Source organism: Micrasema longulum, unplaced genomic scaffold (genome assembly GCF_059751315.1).
Source record: "Micrasema longulum isolate JH-2025_06_02 unplaced genomic scaffold, ASM5975131v1 h1tg000193l, whole genome shotgun sequence".
Lineage (NCBI taxonomy): Eukaryota > Metazoa > Arthropoda > Insecta > Trichoptera > Brachycentridae > Micrasema > Micrasema longulum.
The window spans coordinates 98679-115652 of NW_028277398.1; the positions used below are offsets into that span (position 1 = coordinate 98679).

The 16974-nt window shown below is 33.4% G+C and overlaps 1 protein-coding gene across 1 annotated transcript; it reads left to right on the forward strand.

Moving 5' to 3' along the window:
• Window positions 1-5931: 5931 nt before the first annotated feature.
• LOC148283822 (uncharacterized) lies at window positions 5932-16700 on the forward strand. Its single transcript, XM_088243160.1, has 5 exons — window positions 5932-6103; window positions 10310-10603; window positions 12884-13073; window positions 13863-14127; window positions 15941-16700. Exons 1-5 carry the CDS (start codon window positions 5963-5965, stop codon window positions 16062-16064), a joined length of 1014 nt encoding a protein of 337 aa, XP_088099286.1. The 5' UTR covers window positions 5932-5962; the 3' UTR covers window positions 16065-16700.
• Window positions 16701-16974: the final 274 nt, after the last annotated feature.

Genomic DNA, 16974 nt, shown 5'->3' on the forward strand with positions numbered 1-16974 from the left:
ACGATATTTCAACTTTATTCGGCGGAACTAAGGGGCGATGGATTGACGCGGGAAGTGGGGAAATGCTGGCTGGATATGGTCCCCTGGAGGCAACTGGTGATGTCCACATGCTCCACTTAGGAGTGGATGTGGAAAAGAAGAAAATTCTTTGTTTTTGTATTTTCATTTTTATCCATTTGTACTTTTTAATTTAATTTAATATGCATGCTTCCACTTTCCATTATGTTGTATCCCAGCTCAACACACGGCTCTTGGCCTCATAGAGTTAGGAATACGTTATTTTTTTGTAATATATGTATTTGTATGTATATATAAGAAATAAAAAAAAAAACTAGTCTGTCTTAAACATCTCAAAATATTGTTAACTGCAGACTAAAAGTAGGATCACATTGTTGTGGGGTGTTGTGTTGGGCAGTTAGTTATCTGGCGCATATCGCTTCTGTGAATATTGTATGGGCAGAATTACATATCTTTTTTTATTTTTTCCATCTTTGTTGCGTTCGAACAATAGTGTTCGTCAGCGCCGGCGCTCTACCCACCTGGTCATTTATCTACCTACTCGTTAATTTAACGATATAATAATCTATCGATAAAAAAATACTAACAATGAAAGTATCTACTTAAAAATCAGGTGGGTGGAAATTGGATTATAGAGAAGCAATTACGGAGTGAATTGTAATTAGATTATTTATTGCGTTTTTAGATTGAATGGATGATAAAACATATTTTAAGACCTTACAAATCTCGTAAATTTATTTTAAACAGTTAAATATAATGTTTTAATGTTTTGAGTATGCCTAAATGTTCGTAGATAGGCTGGACTGTTCATTTAACTAATTGGTACAAAAATAATTTAAAAAATTGAAAACTGTTTTTAGGCTTGGCTTAGTATTATTATTATTGTTTATTTATTTATTCATTCAAAATTACACTCGTTTAAATTTAAGTGAACTTATTAAGACTTTTTATGCTGTGCCCGTGTCAAGCCATAATAAATAACAATAAAAAATACATTGTAAAATTAATTAGATTTAAATAAAATGACATGTGATGCAATATAATTACAATTTATAAAAACAAGGGATAAGTAATAAATAATTAAATTCCAAAGATTACAATTTAAAAAAGATAATTAGACATAAATATTAAAAAGTAAATTATAAAATATACAAATTTAGATTCATACATAATCAAATATACATAATAACAGTAGCATTGAAATCAACAAAATAAAAGTACAATAGTTTTAAAATATAGTAGTATTGGAAAAAAAAAACGAAATAATAGTATCGTTGAAATCAATACAAAAAAAATATATGAACACAATTGAAATTATAATTGAGATATGGTTTCTAGAAACTTACTCTTCACTGTAGTAAGAAATAGAAGTAATAAAAAATATGCCAAATAAGATTAAGTACTAAATTAAATAATACAAAAATACATAGTGAAAAAACATTAAAATATCAAGATATATAAAAAGCAAATAAAAGTAAAAGCCAGGAAGGAAAGCAGATTGGTAAATTTTTGTTAATCTCGAACTTAAAAAAAAAAAATTATGGATAACGTATATAGCGCCATTTTCGTAATTTAATACTTCAAGGGCGCTTCACAAAGTGATTATATAAATATATAAATTTAATTTTAACTTTTTTAATTTGTAATTTAAGAAAAAAATAAGGTGCTTGTCACCACGCTAAGGATTTATTCATATGATTTAGAGAACCGAAACATCACTTCACTCTCACAGTTTCGCACCTCTGCTGGTAGTAGGTGAAATAATTCAGCGAGATGAATTTCACCTACGTCAATAAAGGTTTCAAGCTCTTTCACCTCACAAAAGTCAACAGATGCAAGAGTTGAGGAAATGCGGAAGAATGGTGAATGTTACACAGTGTGTAAAGTGGTCACTTAAAGCAGCCAATGATAGGTTGTAAGACTTTCATATTCCTATCTCAAAAATATATTCCTTATAAATTTATACATTACTCATGTATTTATTGTAACTTATTTTGATAAAATTTTAACGATAAAAAATCATAACTTTTTAACGTTCAATCATTTGTTTCATAAGTTTTTTACGTCTATACTAACATTTTATTTTATTTTATTATTTATGGTTCACAAATAATCAACAATACATACGAAATTGGTATAATATTCACAATATATTATGTTTAGATATTATTTGACAATTATATGTGAACACAACATGCGCAAATAAGTAAAAAAAAAAATTTTCCATATAATTTCTTCTTTCTCTTTATTTAAAAATTATTTTACGTATCTAACATTATTTTTGATTTAATATATTGCATTACAGTTCTCCTATAATTATTTAATGTATCCTTAAAGATATCAATATCAGCTTGACTTTCTAAATAATTATATAATCTCAACAATAAAACGCTTTGCACATAGAGCCAATCTTTTTTTTACCCTTGAAAATAGACGCACTTGCCCTAAATTATGCTATTTATATAAATTATTAAATAATAATGTGGACTATTTTAACCTACTCTCCAAAATTAATCCTCATGTCCCCTTTCGCGTGACAAGAAATAAGTATTTATTCCATCTGCCAGTATGTAGCACTAACTATGCACAACACTCTTTCCTCTATCGTTTTTGCTCAAATTGTAATGTTTTTTTTTCTCCATCTATTGATATACATGCCCCTTAATTTATTAAAAAATAAATTAAGACTATTTTTTTCTAGCTGCGATACGCTCCCACTTGCTATTTAATGATGCTCACGCTTACACACACCCGAGCACTTACTCCCACACACATACACACAAACGCACTTCTACACTTAATCGCATACAAATACACAAACACACCCTTTTGTTGTACCACAATTTAATATGTATGATAACATAATACAACAGAGATGAAGAACATTTAAGAAAAGGTAATATAGAAGTCTAGGCATCTACAGGGCTTATGACCTGTCAATGGCTGGTTTAAGTGGCCACTTTACATACTGTGTAACATTCACCATTCTGCCTATATTTGAACATCTATATTCCTTCAATTCTTTCATCTGTTGATGTTTGTGACGTTAAAGAGCTGAAACCTTTATTTATGCAGGTGAGATTCATCTAATTGAATTATTTCATCTACATACTAGGCAACGCCTGAAAATGTTATTTTTTCAATTTCTATACTTCTTCATGGACCAGGTAATTTATCAACAATATTTTGAGTTTGTCCAAATTTTTGTAGACAAGGACTGGATTCAACTCCCTGGGGAGCTGTTATCTCTGTTGTAATATGTTATTATAAATAGCTCCCCAGGGAGTTGAATTCAGTCCTTGTCTACAAAAATTTGGACAAACTCAGAATATTGATAATATGTATGATTTTAATTTAGAATATTTAATTTAGTTTGTTTCTGTAAAAATAAATAAATAATAATACGTGATATATAAATTATATAAAATACAGTTAATGAAAAACACACAATCAAATATTATCATTATCATCAGTGACGCTACGGCCTGTTGGGGGCCCTAACCTCCTCCAGAATCTGTTTCCATTGCTCCCTACACCCTGGGGCTCTTCTCCAGTTCGTCAGACCATTCGCTCCAATGTCACTCTCCACATTATCTAGCCATCTTAATTTGGTCTACCTCTGGTTCGCTTGCCATCCGGAGTGTGATATTAATAATCTTTTTTGGGGTACGGTTATCATTCATTCTGTGCACATGGCCCGACAATTACAATTGTAATCTTATTATTTTGACGAATTTTGCAGTGTTGGATTAACCATACAGTGCCTCTAATTCTTAATTGAACCGTCTCCTCCACACTCCGTTTTGATTGACAGCACCTTAATATTTTTCTTTCAAATACTCATTCCATGTTTTCATCTCTTTTGGTCACAACCCAGCATTTGGCACCATACGCCATGACTGGTCTGAGAAGAGTTTTGTAAATAACAACAAAAAACCACTACGCCGTTTCCCCGAAAGGGTTAGAGGCAGAGAGAATACGTTATGACACGTTCTTGATGTTCACATCAAGAATATTGAATCAGTTCAACATCGATTTTTGTGAGACGATAGTTGCTGTCCATGTGATGGCATCACTGAGCAGACTGTGGAACATCTTCTTATATACTGTCCAATGTTTGATAGGCCGAGGTGGGAGCTTGAATGCAAAATAAACACTCGGATTGCTGCGACTAATAACCTAGCTGAGCTCCTGAACTGTAATGATACACGAAGAGAGACTGTTCGATTCATTACAGGGACGATCAAGCAGGCTAAGTTATTCAATGGTGGTAACTAGCTCCTTTTGTTTCTTTGTGTCCAACTTTTACGATTTTTTCTTATTTTTTTTATATTTTTTATTATTTGTTAGTGTAATATTTCTAGAATTATTTTGTTTATTCTGATTCTGCTTTATTTTTATTATTGTAAGTCTACGGTGAAAAATGTTGAAGTCAACGGAAAATAATTTAAAGATAAATATATTCGATAAAACCTTGCACATAACAAAAGCAAGGTACAAATAATTTGCAACTACAAAAAAAAAAAACATCGATTTTTGAGAAATATAGGCTGGAGGCTGGGCTTATCCAGAGACCAATATACGTATAATGAGTTAGAAACTAGCTAAAATATATCTTCTCTTCAAGACCGTCGAAATAAATTCGACATTCTAATCCTATTTAAAATTCTCAACTCACTCTTTGATGCGCCTAAACTACTGAGCTTAATAAAAGTTAACACCCCAATTAGAAACCTCAGACAAAATTTACTCTTTCATACCGATAACCATAGAACTAACTATGGTTTTCATTCTCATATGCCCAGAATTTTTAGGTCTGCTAACAAACATACCAGTCTTGATTTCTTTGATAACAAGTTGTCTTCTTTCAAACGACCACTGAATCAAATTCAATTATAAACACCTCTCTCCCGCTTCCACTTCCACAAAGTTTAATATATACCATTGTGTCTCTCTAAGGAAAGCCTTTATAATAATTTTCTATGCAAAAAATATGTCCTTAAAAATGCCCATTGGGCGTATATATAAATAAATAACAATGGAGTACTTGTCAATAAACATTTATGCATACAAAGTATTTCACGCGCCTGGTAGTATGCAAGCCGCATAACATTTTATTAGTTTGTTTTGTGTGTGGAATGAGATTTTTTTTCGGGATAAAAACTAGCCTGTATTGATTGCCGGTTCTCCAACTATCGCTACGCAAAAATAAGACGGTCGGTTAGTCTATGACGACATAGCATCTTTCTTCTGTTTTGCTGTAAATTATTTTTTCTTTTAAGAATTTTCCCTATGGAATGAGAGAGAAGATGAAAAGTAACATGTGACAACAAACATGCAGACAAATATACTTTCGGATTTATTTTATTAGTCTAGAAGTATGGATATTGTAAATAAATACTGTACTTTTTTATGTCTTTAAACTGTATTTCTTGAATTTTATGTTGTTTACGTGCTCTTGATATTAAATTGAAAATTAATATTAACATATTACAACAAAGATGAAGAACCTTATACAAAAGGGAACATAGAAGTCTAGACCTGTCATTGGCTGGTTTGAGTGGCAATTTAATCGTGTTTATAATTTAAATTTATTCATATTTTTTTGATAAAAAAGAAATATTTTTGTTTTTATGATTTATCCAAATATTTAATTTCGAGGGCCATTTTCAACGAGATGTAAATAACTTACGAATAGAAAATGGGAATCAAGTTGCGGTAGAGTGGGATTCGAACCACAAATTTTTAGTCGCGAAGCCTAGACACTAGCCATGAGACCACAACCCGCTTCAATGATAAAGTTTTCTTTATGAATTTAAAATTTTGGTTCGCGAATCACAGCGCCCCGCGGGGTGCGGGCCGCGGCCGCCCGAGCCTATAAATGGGCTCGCGCGGCTCCCGGCGCGCATTCGGGGCACAGCATCCCGCGGCGCGTGTGCGGAACATGCAATACGAAGACCCGCAGCCCTCTGCAGCCCTGGACATCAGCATCGGCAGCCTGACCATGGCCGCGAGAGACGAGGGCAGCAGGAGCCGGGCCGGGAGTGCGGCGAGAATAGGCTCCACGGATTCTGCTAAGCATCAGGTAAGTGGAATTGATTAATTTATATATTGTTGGCCTTATCATGACACAACAACAACAAAAAAATACGCCATTTTACCGTAAGGTAAGGCAGAGATGATACAATTACATATCACTACGTTTTTGCATACGGATATTATATTTAAATAGCCCATGCTTGTATTTATTTTTTTTTAAATGTCTTTGTCCAGACGGATGAAGAATACAGTTCTGTGTGTGAAATAGAACCAGGATTCTGAATAAGGAATTGAGTAGAGATAAGTCCGACTCGCTGTGTTGTGGTAAGCGCGTTCGTTTATCAGTCTTGAGATCCTGAGATCAATTCTTAGCAAGGTGGACGTAAATGAACGTAGTAATTGTAAAGTTTGTTAAAACTGCTATATTTCATTTTTCCTGGACTGATGTCTAAACTGAAACTGAAGCGTAAGACTGATCACTTCTCCTTTATAAACAGATGATATTAAAAGGCTTTATTTGGTTTAGAAATGAATAGCTGGTATAAATATTAAAAAAGATTAAAAAAATACCGTAGAAAAAAAATATTTACAACCAAGATATTATTCCGAAAAAACGACACAAAATATAATTGCGTATAATGGGTTTAAATTATTTTCATTTCATTTTTCATTTCATTTTTTTTGCACCACAACAGGCCAGGAGACCCAATTACAGTGGTGAATTACATTACAGAACAAGCAGGCTTGAGAAAAATCACATTTTTAATTTTTGTGTTCTCACCGGGAATCGAACCCAGAACCTTCCGTGCGCGAATCAAGCGTCTTGACCACTAAACCACGTAGGCCGCGCAATTAAATAGTTTTTTATTAACAATTTTTGAAGAAATTAAGAAATATACAAAAATACAAAATAGTTTAAAGTACTTTTTTAAAACGTAATTACATGTTATTAAAAATAACTTTTCTGTTTTTAAATAACTGTATTATTTTTTAATACACATGTTTTTTTCTTAAGGTTTGTCAAAATTTTTTTAGACAAGCACTGGATGTAATTCCCTAGGGAGCTGTTAATATTAACACATTACAAAAGATTTTAACTTAAATTAGTTTTTTTTGGTGGATAATTTCACGAAGAATAAAATAAAAATAGCATTAAATTTTTGTAATTTAAAATGCTTTTACTTATTTTCAAAAACTATAATTTAAGATTTGGCCTCAGCAATCAATATATAATCTATTATTTTTAAATCATTAGAACAAATTTCGTTGTAGTCTTTATATGAGAATCAATGTACCAAGGTATGGTCTAATTTTTTTAAGCAGTAATCTGCCAAAAAAAGTCATTATTAAAAGTCATTATCAAAAAGTCATTATAATTCAGTTCCATAAAGCATTTAAATATGTTATTTAACAGAAATATTTAAAAAAATGTTTTTATTCAATGCATGTTACTATTTAAACATATCGTTGTAAAACGGCTAAGCTGTACGATTTTCTAATTATTTTGCGTTTCAAGAGACTACAGAAGGCTGTCGACTCTTCTTGTAGTTTTTCTGAACTGTAGCTCACTCACAAATAACAATATGTCGCTATGGTTGTTTATCGTATTTGCGATCACAATGCAACATCCTTAAACACCTAATATTAAATGTCAATATATTTACGTTTCGCGACGTATAATCCTGCTGCGTAATCACATATTTGAATTTCACCGGTGTAAATATAGTAAATAGTCCGAAACTGCTATTTTAATTTATTATTTATCATGCTATTCATTGTAATTAGCCGGCGATTGGCAAGCCAAATGTAAAGAAAAGCAGTCGCCATAGTAATTGTAATTTATTGATTGATTTGGTGGTCATTTTGTAGAACTCCATATTTAAACTTATAATTAGAAATCAAACACTGATTTGAGTCCACTGAACACTTTATTTTATTTTTACAAATATAAACATATAAAAATAAAAACTTCGTGTCAATTTTTTTGCCTTATTAGGGCATTTTCAAACGAATGTGAAGATTATTTGGATTGAATGTCCTTATATAGTTATATAATTCAAGGTACTTAAGTAGAAAATAAAAATAGTCTTATGAACTATAGCATGTACATTAATCATAATTGAGGGAATAACCAATGGTTAAGGGCGAGGCTAAATGTTTAAAAGGTAATGGGGAATTTAGGTATTTATATTTGAATTTCGGGGAAAATATAACAAAGTAAGTATTTATTGACATACAAGTATGTATTGCGAGATAATTAATGAAACTTTATAGTTTTGTAAATTTAGATAATTGTTGTCGAAAAAATATCAATAATATTATAATAGGTTGCTGTTCATTTTAATTTTAAAACATGATTGAAATATTATGAGGAAATTTATATAAACATAAATGTATTATTATACAATATTTCTATTTTTAAGAATTTCTTATCAAAATTGTAACATGATTCATCTATTAATTAATTAAATGCCCTAATAAGGCGAAACGATTGTCACGAAGTTTTTATTTGTAAAAATAAAATAAAGTGTTCAGTAGACTCAAATCAGTGTTTGATTTATAATTAAAGGTTTAAATTTTAAATTAATTTTCACATTTTTGTATTAGACACTCCTTACTATTTTGCTTTTTTTTTATAGTAAACGCTGATTTTTCGCTAGTAAATCCGTATGAGGAAAACAAAAACAATCCGACACGAGCGTTGACTTATGACTGCGATAACTTAAGCATGTTCATTATTGTTCACTGTGATCGCTCAAATGTTTAGCATGCTTTTAAGCACGTCGATAGTTATTTGTCATTGAGCTACTGGTCAGAGTGTTGTAGTGTATTTTTTCTTCCTTCTGTATTCCCCTTTTTTCACCTGTTAAAAAACCTCTGAAAAAAAGTCTGAAAATAAGTTTTAAAAAATCATAATAAATCGTTAATAAATTCATTCATTGAAAACGCGACGACACAAGCCATTATTTTGACTAATGCACCGGAAGCAATTTGGGTTCCTGTCTCCAAATAACAATAATGGAACTTGCAAATGATCGCGTCTACTTACGGTTGTGTTGAATAGTAAGGACTGTGGCATCTGCCCCCAAGAAACGATCAGGGCGGGGTTCGGCCGATTAGAAGCCATCGGACCGAGAAATTTAGGCACGGCTTTAGGACATGGGAAACTGAATCTCATAACTTGTAATTTTTGATTAATTTATTTTTGATTTTAAGTTTCAATTAAAAATATATAAAAGAAAATTGAGTGGAGATAAATCCGCCTCAAGCGGTGGACGCATTTGCCTAATTTCTCGAGGTCCTGGGTTCGATTACTGGCAGTTTGTGCGGGAAATGGAACCTTTTAATTTCCTTTTTATTTATGGATGTAGCCACTCCACTGGCCCACAGGCACGTTCTGGAGTGTCGGGTGTATTATTTATTTTATACGTAATAGTACATAATTTCACATCAATTGTTGTGTAAAAATTCAAAATAAATATGAAAAAAGATTCTAAAACATACCTACATTCATAAAATGAGAAAAGATTTTCGAGAAATTAAAATTATATTCTGATATATGAAACATATTCCTCAGCTTCTTGTCTAGTCTTGATATGAATATTGAATATTTTAGGGTCCAGAAACCTGAAATTTCTTTGCCCGAATTCAGAGATTGCGGTAAACCCCATGACCCATCCTCTAGTTTGACTTCTGGTAGTGTGGGAATGTTCCTTTTGGGATTTAGTAGAATAATTTGCTCTCACAAATATTATTATTCTAAAAATATATAATTGCCTTATATCTAAGATCTCAAATTCCCCAAATAACTTAACGCTGGGGTACCTGAAGGGCTTTTTTAAAGTTATTTTAATTATTGATTTTTGAGCCAATTTGATAGGTTTTAATATTATGCCCATCCTATTATGCCATAAGTTTTAATAGAGTTACGTTAAATAAAATATAGTTGTTTGAGTTTAATGAATTGCTAGATACTTTTATTAATAGTTTTCTCATTTTCATTGACGAAAAATTGTATTCTAATATAAGCACTTATTTTTCTATTTTTTGATATCTATCGAATGTTTCCAATAGCCTTTATTTATATTTAAAATAAAATGTATACCCACACACAGGCTATGCTTTTGCGGGTTTTTAAAAAAAGTTTTTTTTTGTATTTGTGACCTATGGACTCGTATACCTATTATAAAATGCAAAGAAAAATTTACAATGAATAAAAAATAATGTAATTATTAAAATATTTTTTCTCCAGATGAACGACTCTCACTGGAAAGAACAAGTCCACACCCTGGCGAAGAGCGATTCAGAGTCGGAGCTGTCGGACTCGGAGCACTTCCTCACCAAGGGGGCTTTTTTACTGACCCCCTCGCACGATCTATCCATGGAAAAGGCGTCCACCATCTGCGAGAAGATGACCTTCAAGGGCTGCTTCAGCCTCACCAAGACGGCCACGGGGATACTCTTCAAATTTTCCGACTTCGATGACTACCAGAGCGTGTATAGAAAGGGGTTCCACAAGGTCACCAACTCGAGATTTTACAGAAAGGTGAGAAACAGACGTAAGAGATGAAAAAATTGTGTGGGAGATGGATTGATGTCTGTAGCTCAAACAAAAATAACTACAGTGCTAATAAGCGACGTGATAACAATTTATCATCATGGTTGTTTATCGTATTCGCGATTACAACGGAACATCCGTGAACACCTAATATTAAATGTCAAAATATTTCAGTTTCGCGACGTATAATCCTGCTGCGCAATCACATATTTTAATTTCACCGGTATAAATATGGCAAACATTCCAAAACTGCTATTTGATTTATTTATTTATTATTTAGCGACCGATTGACATTTTTTTGTATAGGTATAGGCCGGAGACGTGAGAAGTAAAATAGGAGACTAATTTTTTGTCCCGAATAACAAAAAAATCACAATGTTAAAATATGTAATAATCGTATATCAATGTGGGATGTCAAAAAGTCGATTGACTTTATCTATGGTTAGTTTGGTTTGCTTTTTGTTTTGGTTTTGTAGCAGGATTTTTGATTTGTAGACGTAATAAAGATAATAAGTAATAAAGACATTTGAATTTTTTCAAAGTGATAGTTGGAGACTACAGGCTACTTTTTATCCCAAAAAACACATAGTTCAATCGGGAAAATTCTAATTAGAAGGAGAAGATTAATAATTACCTAAGTAATTTCGCCCTTGTGCCGCGCGAGCGAAGACGCGGCGAAGAACAGCTAGTTAGAGTATAAATTAAATTGACTTAAGGGTCCTTTTATTGGCTATTGAATTAGTAAATAGAAAGGGAAAAGATGGAAAGAGAAAACAGGAAATATTAAAAGGGGATCAAGTGTACAAAATATTAAAATAATTGCGTTATAAAGGAAACGACCAAGAAAGGCTTAGCATGATCGGATAAAGATCATTAGAACAGGTTGAAAAGAGATTTTTGCGCTGTTCGTATATTAAATAATATAATTATTATCCATTCTTGTAACAATCATTATTTTTTATAGGGATGCTGGATTACAAAACTTTCGAATCTCACCATCGTGTTCTTTTTAGAAACATTTTCATTAGCTGATTTGGTGAAGTATTTAATATAATCTAAATATACTGAGAGACCAGTTTGTATGTTTTGCTGAACAAATGCATATCAGAATTGACCCAGAGCAATTTGCTTGTTGAATACGGCTTCTGCACCTAACGTGGACATATTTTTATGTAAATGTTGGCAGTTTAGCAGCTGTCGGCTTTCTATTCATTAACTTTTCACTTTTAATGTTATTCTGCCTGATATCCATAGTCTGCATTACGAGTTATAGAATTCGTAAAGTAATGGCGACCACAGTTGTTATATAAATCAAACTCTCAAACTGTCATTTCTTGAAGGGTCCACATTCCGTGGCTAAGCCTCAATCAACAGTAGACAACTTGGATTATTAGATCGAACAATAATTAGCTTTGTAATGTACCCAAGTGTGATGTAGGCTCTGCAGTGCAGATGAGGAAACACCTATACACATTTTATGTGAATGTGATGCTTTACATCATAAGGTGGGGAAACGAATTCCCACGCGGATGCGGGGCGAGAAATTGCGGGGGGCGAGCCCTAGGGATTCTTCGATATTATCTAGCGGAGTGAACTGTATTTTAATTTTAATGAAATAAGTGAATATCCTCGATATGCGGTATGCAGTGTCAATCGGTCACAACCCCGACGAATGAGATGGATTAGGAATGGATGCCACTAACCTGGTTCGTTCGTGATGGAATTACGGTGGTCCGACAGGTCAATTGAAAACGGCGCGAGGCACGCAACGATACTAGGACAGACCCCCGATCTGGAGCTGAACACTGGTGGTTTTGTGGAAACAAAGTCTATGATGCGGCACACGTTCAACAAAATAAACGCGCAATTCACTACACGAGATCTTATTGTGACGGATGAATAAAGGATACTGGTGGGAATTAAACAAATGTTGTGGGTACAAAGGATGTTGAAGTTGTGACAATAATTCGAACAATGCGCACCCACACAACTATCATAAAAAGAGCCTGGTTCTCGGGGGACCACTGGTAAAACCCGAGGATGTTAAAAAGCGAGAACTTTTCACGGGGACCTGTCACAATAGATCTTTACAGGTTGCAGTGATGTCAGAAGCCTGCATGACACTGACCCCCAAGACTAAGAACGAGAATGCAAGTGTAATTAAAGTTCCCACGTGGCATCCACAGTAGGTGTGCTAGACAACCATATCTGCTTGATGATAAATTAAATAATATAATATGTAATCAACTGAAACAAATTTGTTCGCAGGTGATCATTCCATGCAGGCCGCAGAAAACCTTCACCGTGTACGTGTTTGACATTCCAGACGACCTTCCCGAAGAAGACGTTCGTCATTCCCTGTACAAGTTTTCTTCCATTGTGGAAGTTGTCAGAATTCAGCTCGCCAGCTCTTCACCCAGCAGCAGTCCTATTGTCAACGCAATGGTTCCAGCCAAAGGTAATGTTCTTATAAAATTGAGTTTTTTAATGATTTAACGATAACTATTCAAATCTACTATTTATCAAATCTTCTTAGATCAACTTTGGTTTTATGCCCCAATATCCAGAATGTGTAGATTAGTCAATTCGTCAAATAACTTTCTTTTCTATCCCAAAATAAATTCTTTGGGATAGATCTTCCGGCTTTTTGTAGATAACTTCGCCATTAACATAGTGTGGAATGAACGTTGATTAGCATGGGTTAAGCTAGGGTTTCCTAGGACAGCGGTGCCCGTATCTTAACGGCCGTAGTGAACGGTGATGCGGTGGACAGCCGTCGTAGTGGTGACTAGAGAGTGGTTTTATTTTTTAACGGTGTTATCAACACCATTTTTATAGGAAACCACTTTCTAGTCGCCGTTACGACGGCTGTCAACCGCATTAATGTTCACTACGGCCGTTAAAATACGGGCACCGCTGTCCTAGGAAACCCGAGCTTTAGCTCGAAGTCTTATATGTTGATCGTATTTATGAATATATTTTATACTATTATTTTATTGCATCTGTTTGTCTTTGCTACATAGTTTTATGTTATTTTTGTTCAATTTTTTAGACACATATTTCTGTATATAACTGTTGTAATTATTTAGCTTAGTCTGTATATATAATAAATAACACGCTCTAGTTCATTATTTCACAACGCATTAAAAAAAAGAAATTCGAAGAAATTCAGTTATATTTTGATTCTCTGATAAAACGCCGCGTTATTTTCGCTATAAAATTTCAATTTTTTTCTTCTAATTTCCAGCTTCTGCATCTTCCTCCAAAAGCACCGGAGTCCGCCGCACTAGCGTGGCTGAACCCGAGGACCGCTCGTCTTCCACCCCGAGCGCCGGCCCCCTGGTGCCGCCCCCGTCCGCCCCGTCCGCAGGGTACGCCGTCAGGGTGACCCTGGCCTCCATCGAGGAGTGCAACATCCTGCTGCAGAACGGGCTCGACTTCTACGGAGCCACGTTCTTCCCCACGGAGCTGGCCACCGCCCAACAGGCGGCGAGGCTTGTGAAACCCAGCAGGTAGGAAATCGAGAACGGATTCAATTTTTTTAACTTTTTGTAAATGTGTGAAATGCACGGCGATCTAGGAGCATATTGTCGCCGTTCGGGCATCAATCACTTACCCAAAACACGTCATTTTAAGAAATCCCAATTTGAAAGTTTGGAGACAAAGAAAACATCTGATTTTAGACAACAATATTTTGAGTTTGTCCAAATTTTTGTAGACAAGAACTGGATTCAACTCCCTGGGGAGCTGTTTATATTAACATATTACAACAGAGATTAAGAACATTTAGGAGAAGGTAATATAGAAGTCTAGGCATCTACAGGGCTTATGACCGGTCAATGGCTGGTTTAAGTGGCCACTTTACACAATGTGTAACATTCACCAATCTGCCTATATTTGAACATCTATATTCCTTCAATTCTTTTATCTGTTGATGTTTGTGAAGTTAAAAAGCTGAAACCTTTATTTATGCGGGTGAGATTCATCTAATTGAATTATTTCACCTACATACTAGGCAACGCCTGAAAATGTAATTTTTTTAATTTCTATACTTCTTTATGGACTAGGTATAAATTTCTATACGTGTTGATAAATTACCTGGTCCATGAAGAAGTATAGAAATTGAAAAAATAATATTTTCAGGCGTTCCTAGTCTAGTATGTAGGTGAAATAATTCAATTAGATGAATCTCACCCGCATAAATAAAGGTTTCAGCTCTTTAACTTCACAAACATCAACAAATGAAAGAATTGAAGGAATATAGATGTTCAAATAAAGGCAGAATGGTGAATGTTACACATTGTGTAAAGTGGCCACTTAAACCAGCCATTGACCGGTCATAAGCCCTGTATATGCCTAGACTTCTATATTACCTTATCTTAAATGTTCTTAATCTCTGTTGTAATCTGATTTTAGAGTTTTGGAGGTTATATGCACACAAAATAATTCATTCATGTCTTTTTAGTAAATTTCACTGGTGATTTTTCCTTCCGATACATTAAAAAATATCTAGAAGGTTTTTAGTGAGGCAAGGTGTCTAAATTTGGTTAAATTAATAAAAACGACTTTAATCAAAAATCACTTTTTTGAACCACATCGCAAGTTTTACATTGAAAAAACAAGTTATACCTTCTCCAAATATTTGTATCCACACTACAAAATGCAATATAGGATATCAGTTTCATAGTGATAATTGCCTCCAAATCACTAAAAAAATGTTTCGGCATTATAATTGATAAAAATATAAAATATAAGGAGCAAATAAATAATACTGTTAATATAATGAGAAAACGTATATATGTATTTATTAGATTAAGAAATATATAATTATTGAAAAATTAAAGTCAATTTACTTTGCATCAATCCATATTATAGTACGGACTAATTGGATGGGGTGGTGCTTACCGGTCGAATAAATACAAAAAAAAAATTTATAAAAAAAAGTTATTTGAAAAAACCGTCTACTTTTTTCACTGTCCATTATTTTTATATTTTAGGGTTTAGATTAGATATAAAATCGTTGTTTAAAAATAATTGTTTACTTTAAATCCATAGACAATATAAAACGTAAGAACGCGACCTAGAACAGGTGGTAATATCTTAATTCAAAAATTAAAAACAACTACAGCACAACATCATTATACTTACAGAGGAATATTTTTTGTTTGTGAAATGATCAAAGGAAATAAAAAGTGCAGCCAGGAATACAAAATATTTAAGAAAGAAGCGTTAAGTTATATTTATAATTCTTTCTGATGAATAACGGTTCTGAATTTTTTTAATGTTCTCTTTGTATTTTAAACCTTAGTGTGTCTCGCATTTCAGAGTGATTGGAGGGTCCATTTCAGCCAGGGTACGAGACCTTCTCCCGGTCTTTGACAACTCTGGTTTCGCTAAACTGCCTCCGCCCGCCATGAAGATGATCAAGCCGGCACAAAGGGGGAAATAGTCTGCTGAAGAATCACCACATCATCATAAATATGAAGAAAAAAAGCAAGAATTTTTAACCAGGAAAATATGCTAACCAAATTGACATATTATAGTTAGGGGAGGGTCCGATGTCTTTCAGGAAACCGCTAGTACAGCGCGGGTTTAAACTGGTTATAAGCTTAGACTATACTCTGTGTAATCTATAAGTTTAAAAGCACTACAGTTAATGATATCAATATATTACAGGTGGATATATTACAGGAAGGTAAGGTGATCAATCTTACGCTTCAGGTACCAGTTCAAGAACAATGAAATATTGCTAAAAATAAAAAAATATAAGACATAAAATGGAACCGGGCCACCAAGGTGTATAGTAGTTTGTTTTTCGTTATTTATAAAGTTTTTTTTATTTATTTTTTATTTTTAGTAACCATGTATATACATTTACTGGGGACAGACACACAATCAAAAAAGACCCATGCCCGTAAACTTGTTTCGACTCGCTAGAAAATCCGTGTTGAGTTGGGGCACTTACAATGCATTCATAAACATACGTACTAGAGTGGGCCGATGATATATGAAGCTTTTTATTTTTTTATACATCAAAGTGAAGGGGTCTAAAAAGTTGCGTTTTGGATCACATTGAACGTAAAAATTATTTAAAAAAATATTCTATTCCACTTTTGGCTCTCAACTAAGGTTTGAAGTTTATCACTGTCTGGACATTTTGTTAATTATCCATATTGATAAAATATTTTTTTTGTTAGTAAATATAACTTAATCACATTACAAACTCGAACACGTTTTAAAACTACCAAAATGCAAAAAGTTTACACTCGGCGGAACTGATTCCGTTGAGCGCCTGGCTAATATTGACGAAAAAAATGACTCATTAAAACACATTAAAACAATGCTACCCATTTATTACA

Coding starts and splice junctions, on each gene's coding strand:
- LOC148283822 (XM_088243160.1), top strand. CDS start 5,963: ATGCAATACGAAGACCCGCAGCCCTCTGCAGCCCTGGACATCAGCATC. Junction 6,104..10,309: donor CGGATTCTGCTAAGCATCAG/GTAAGTGGAATT, acceptor TTTTTTCTCCAG/ATGAACGACTCTCACTGGAA. Junction 14,128..15,940: donor AGGCTTGTGAAACCCAGCAG/GTAGGAAATCGA, acceptor CTCGCATTTCAG/AGTGATTGGAGGGTCCATTT.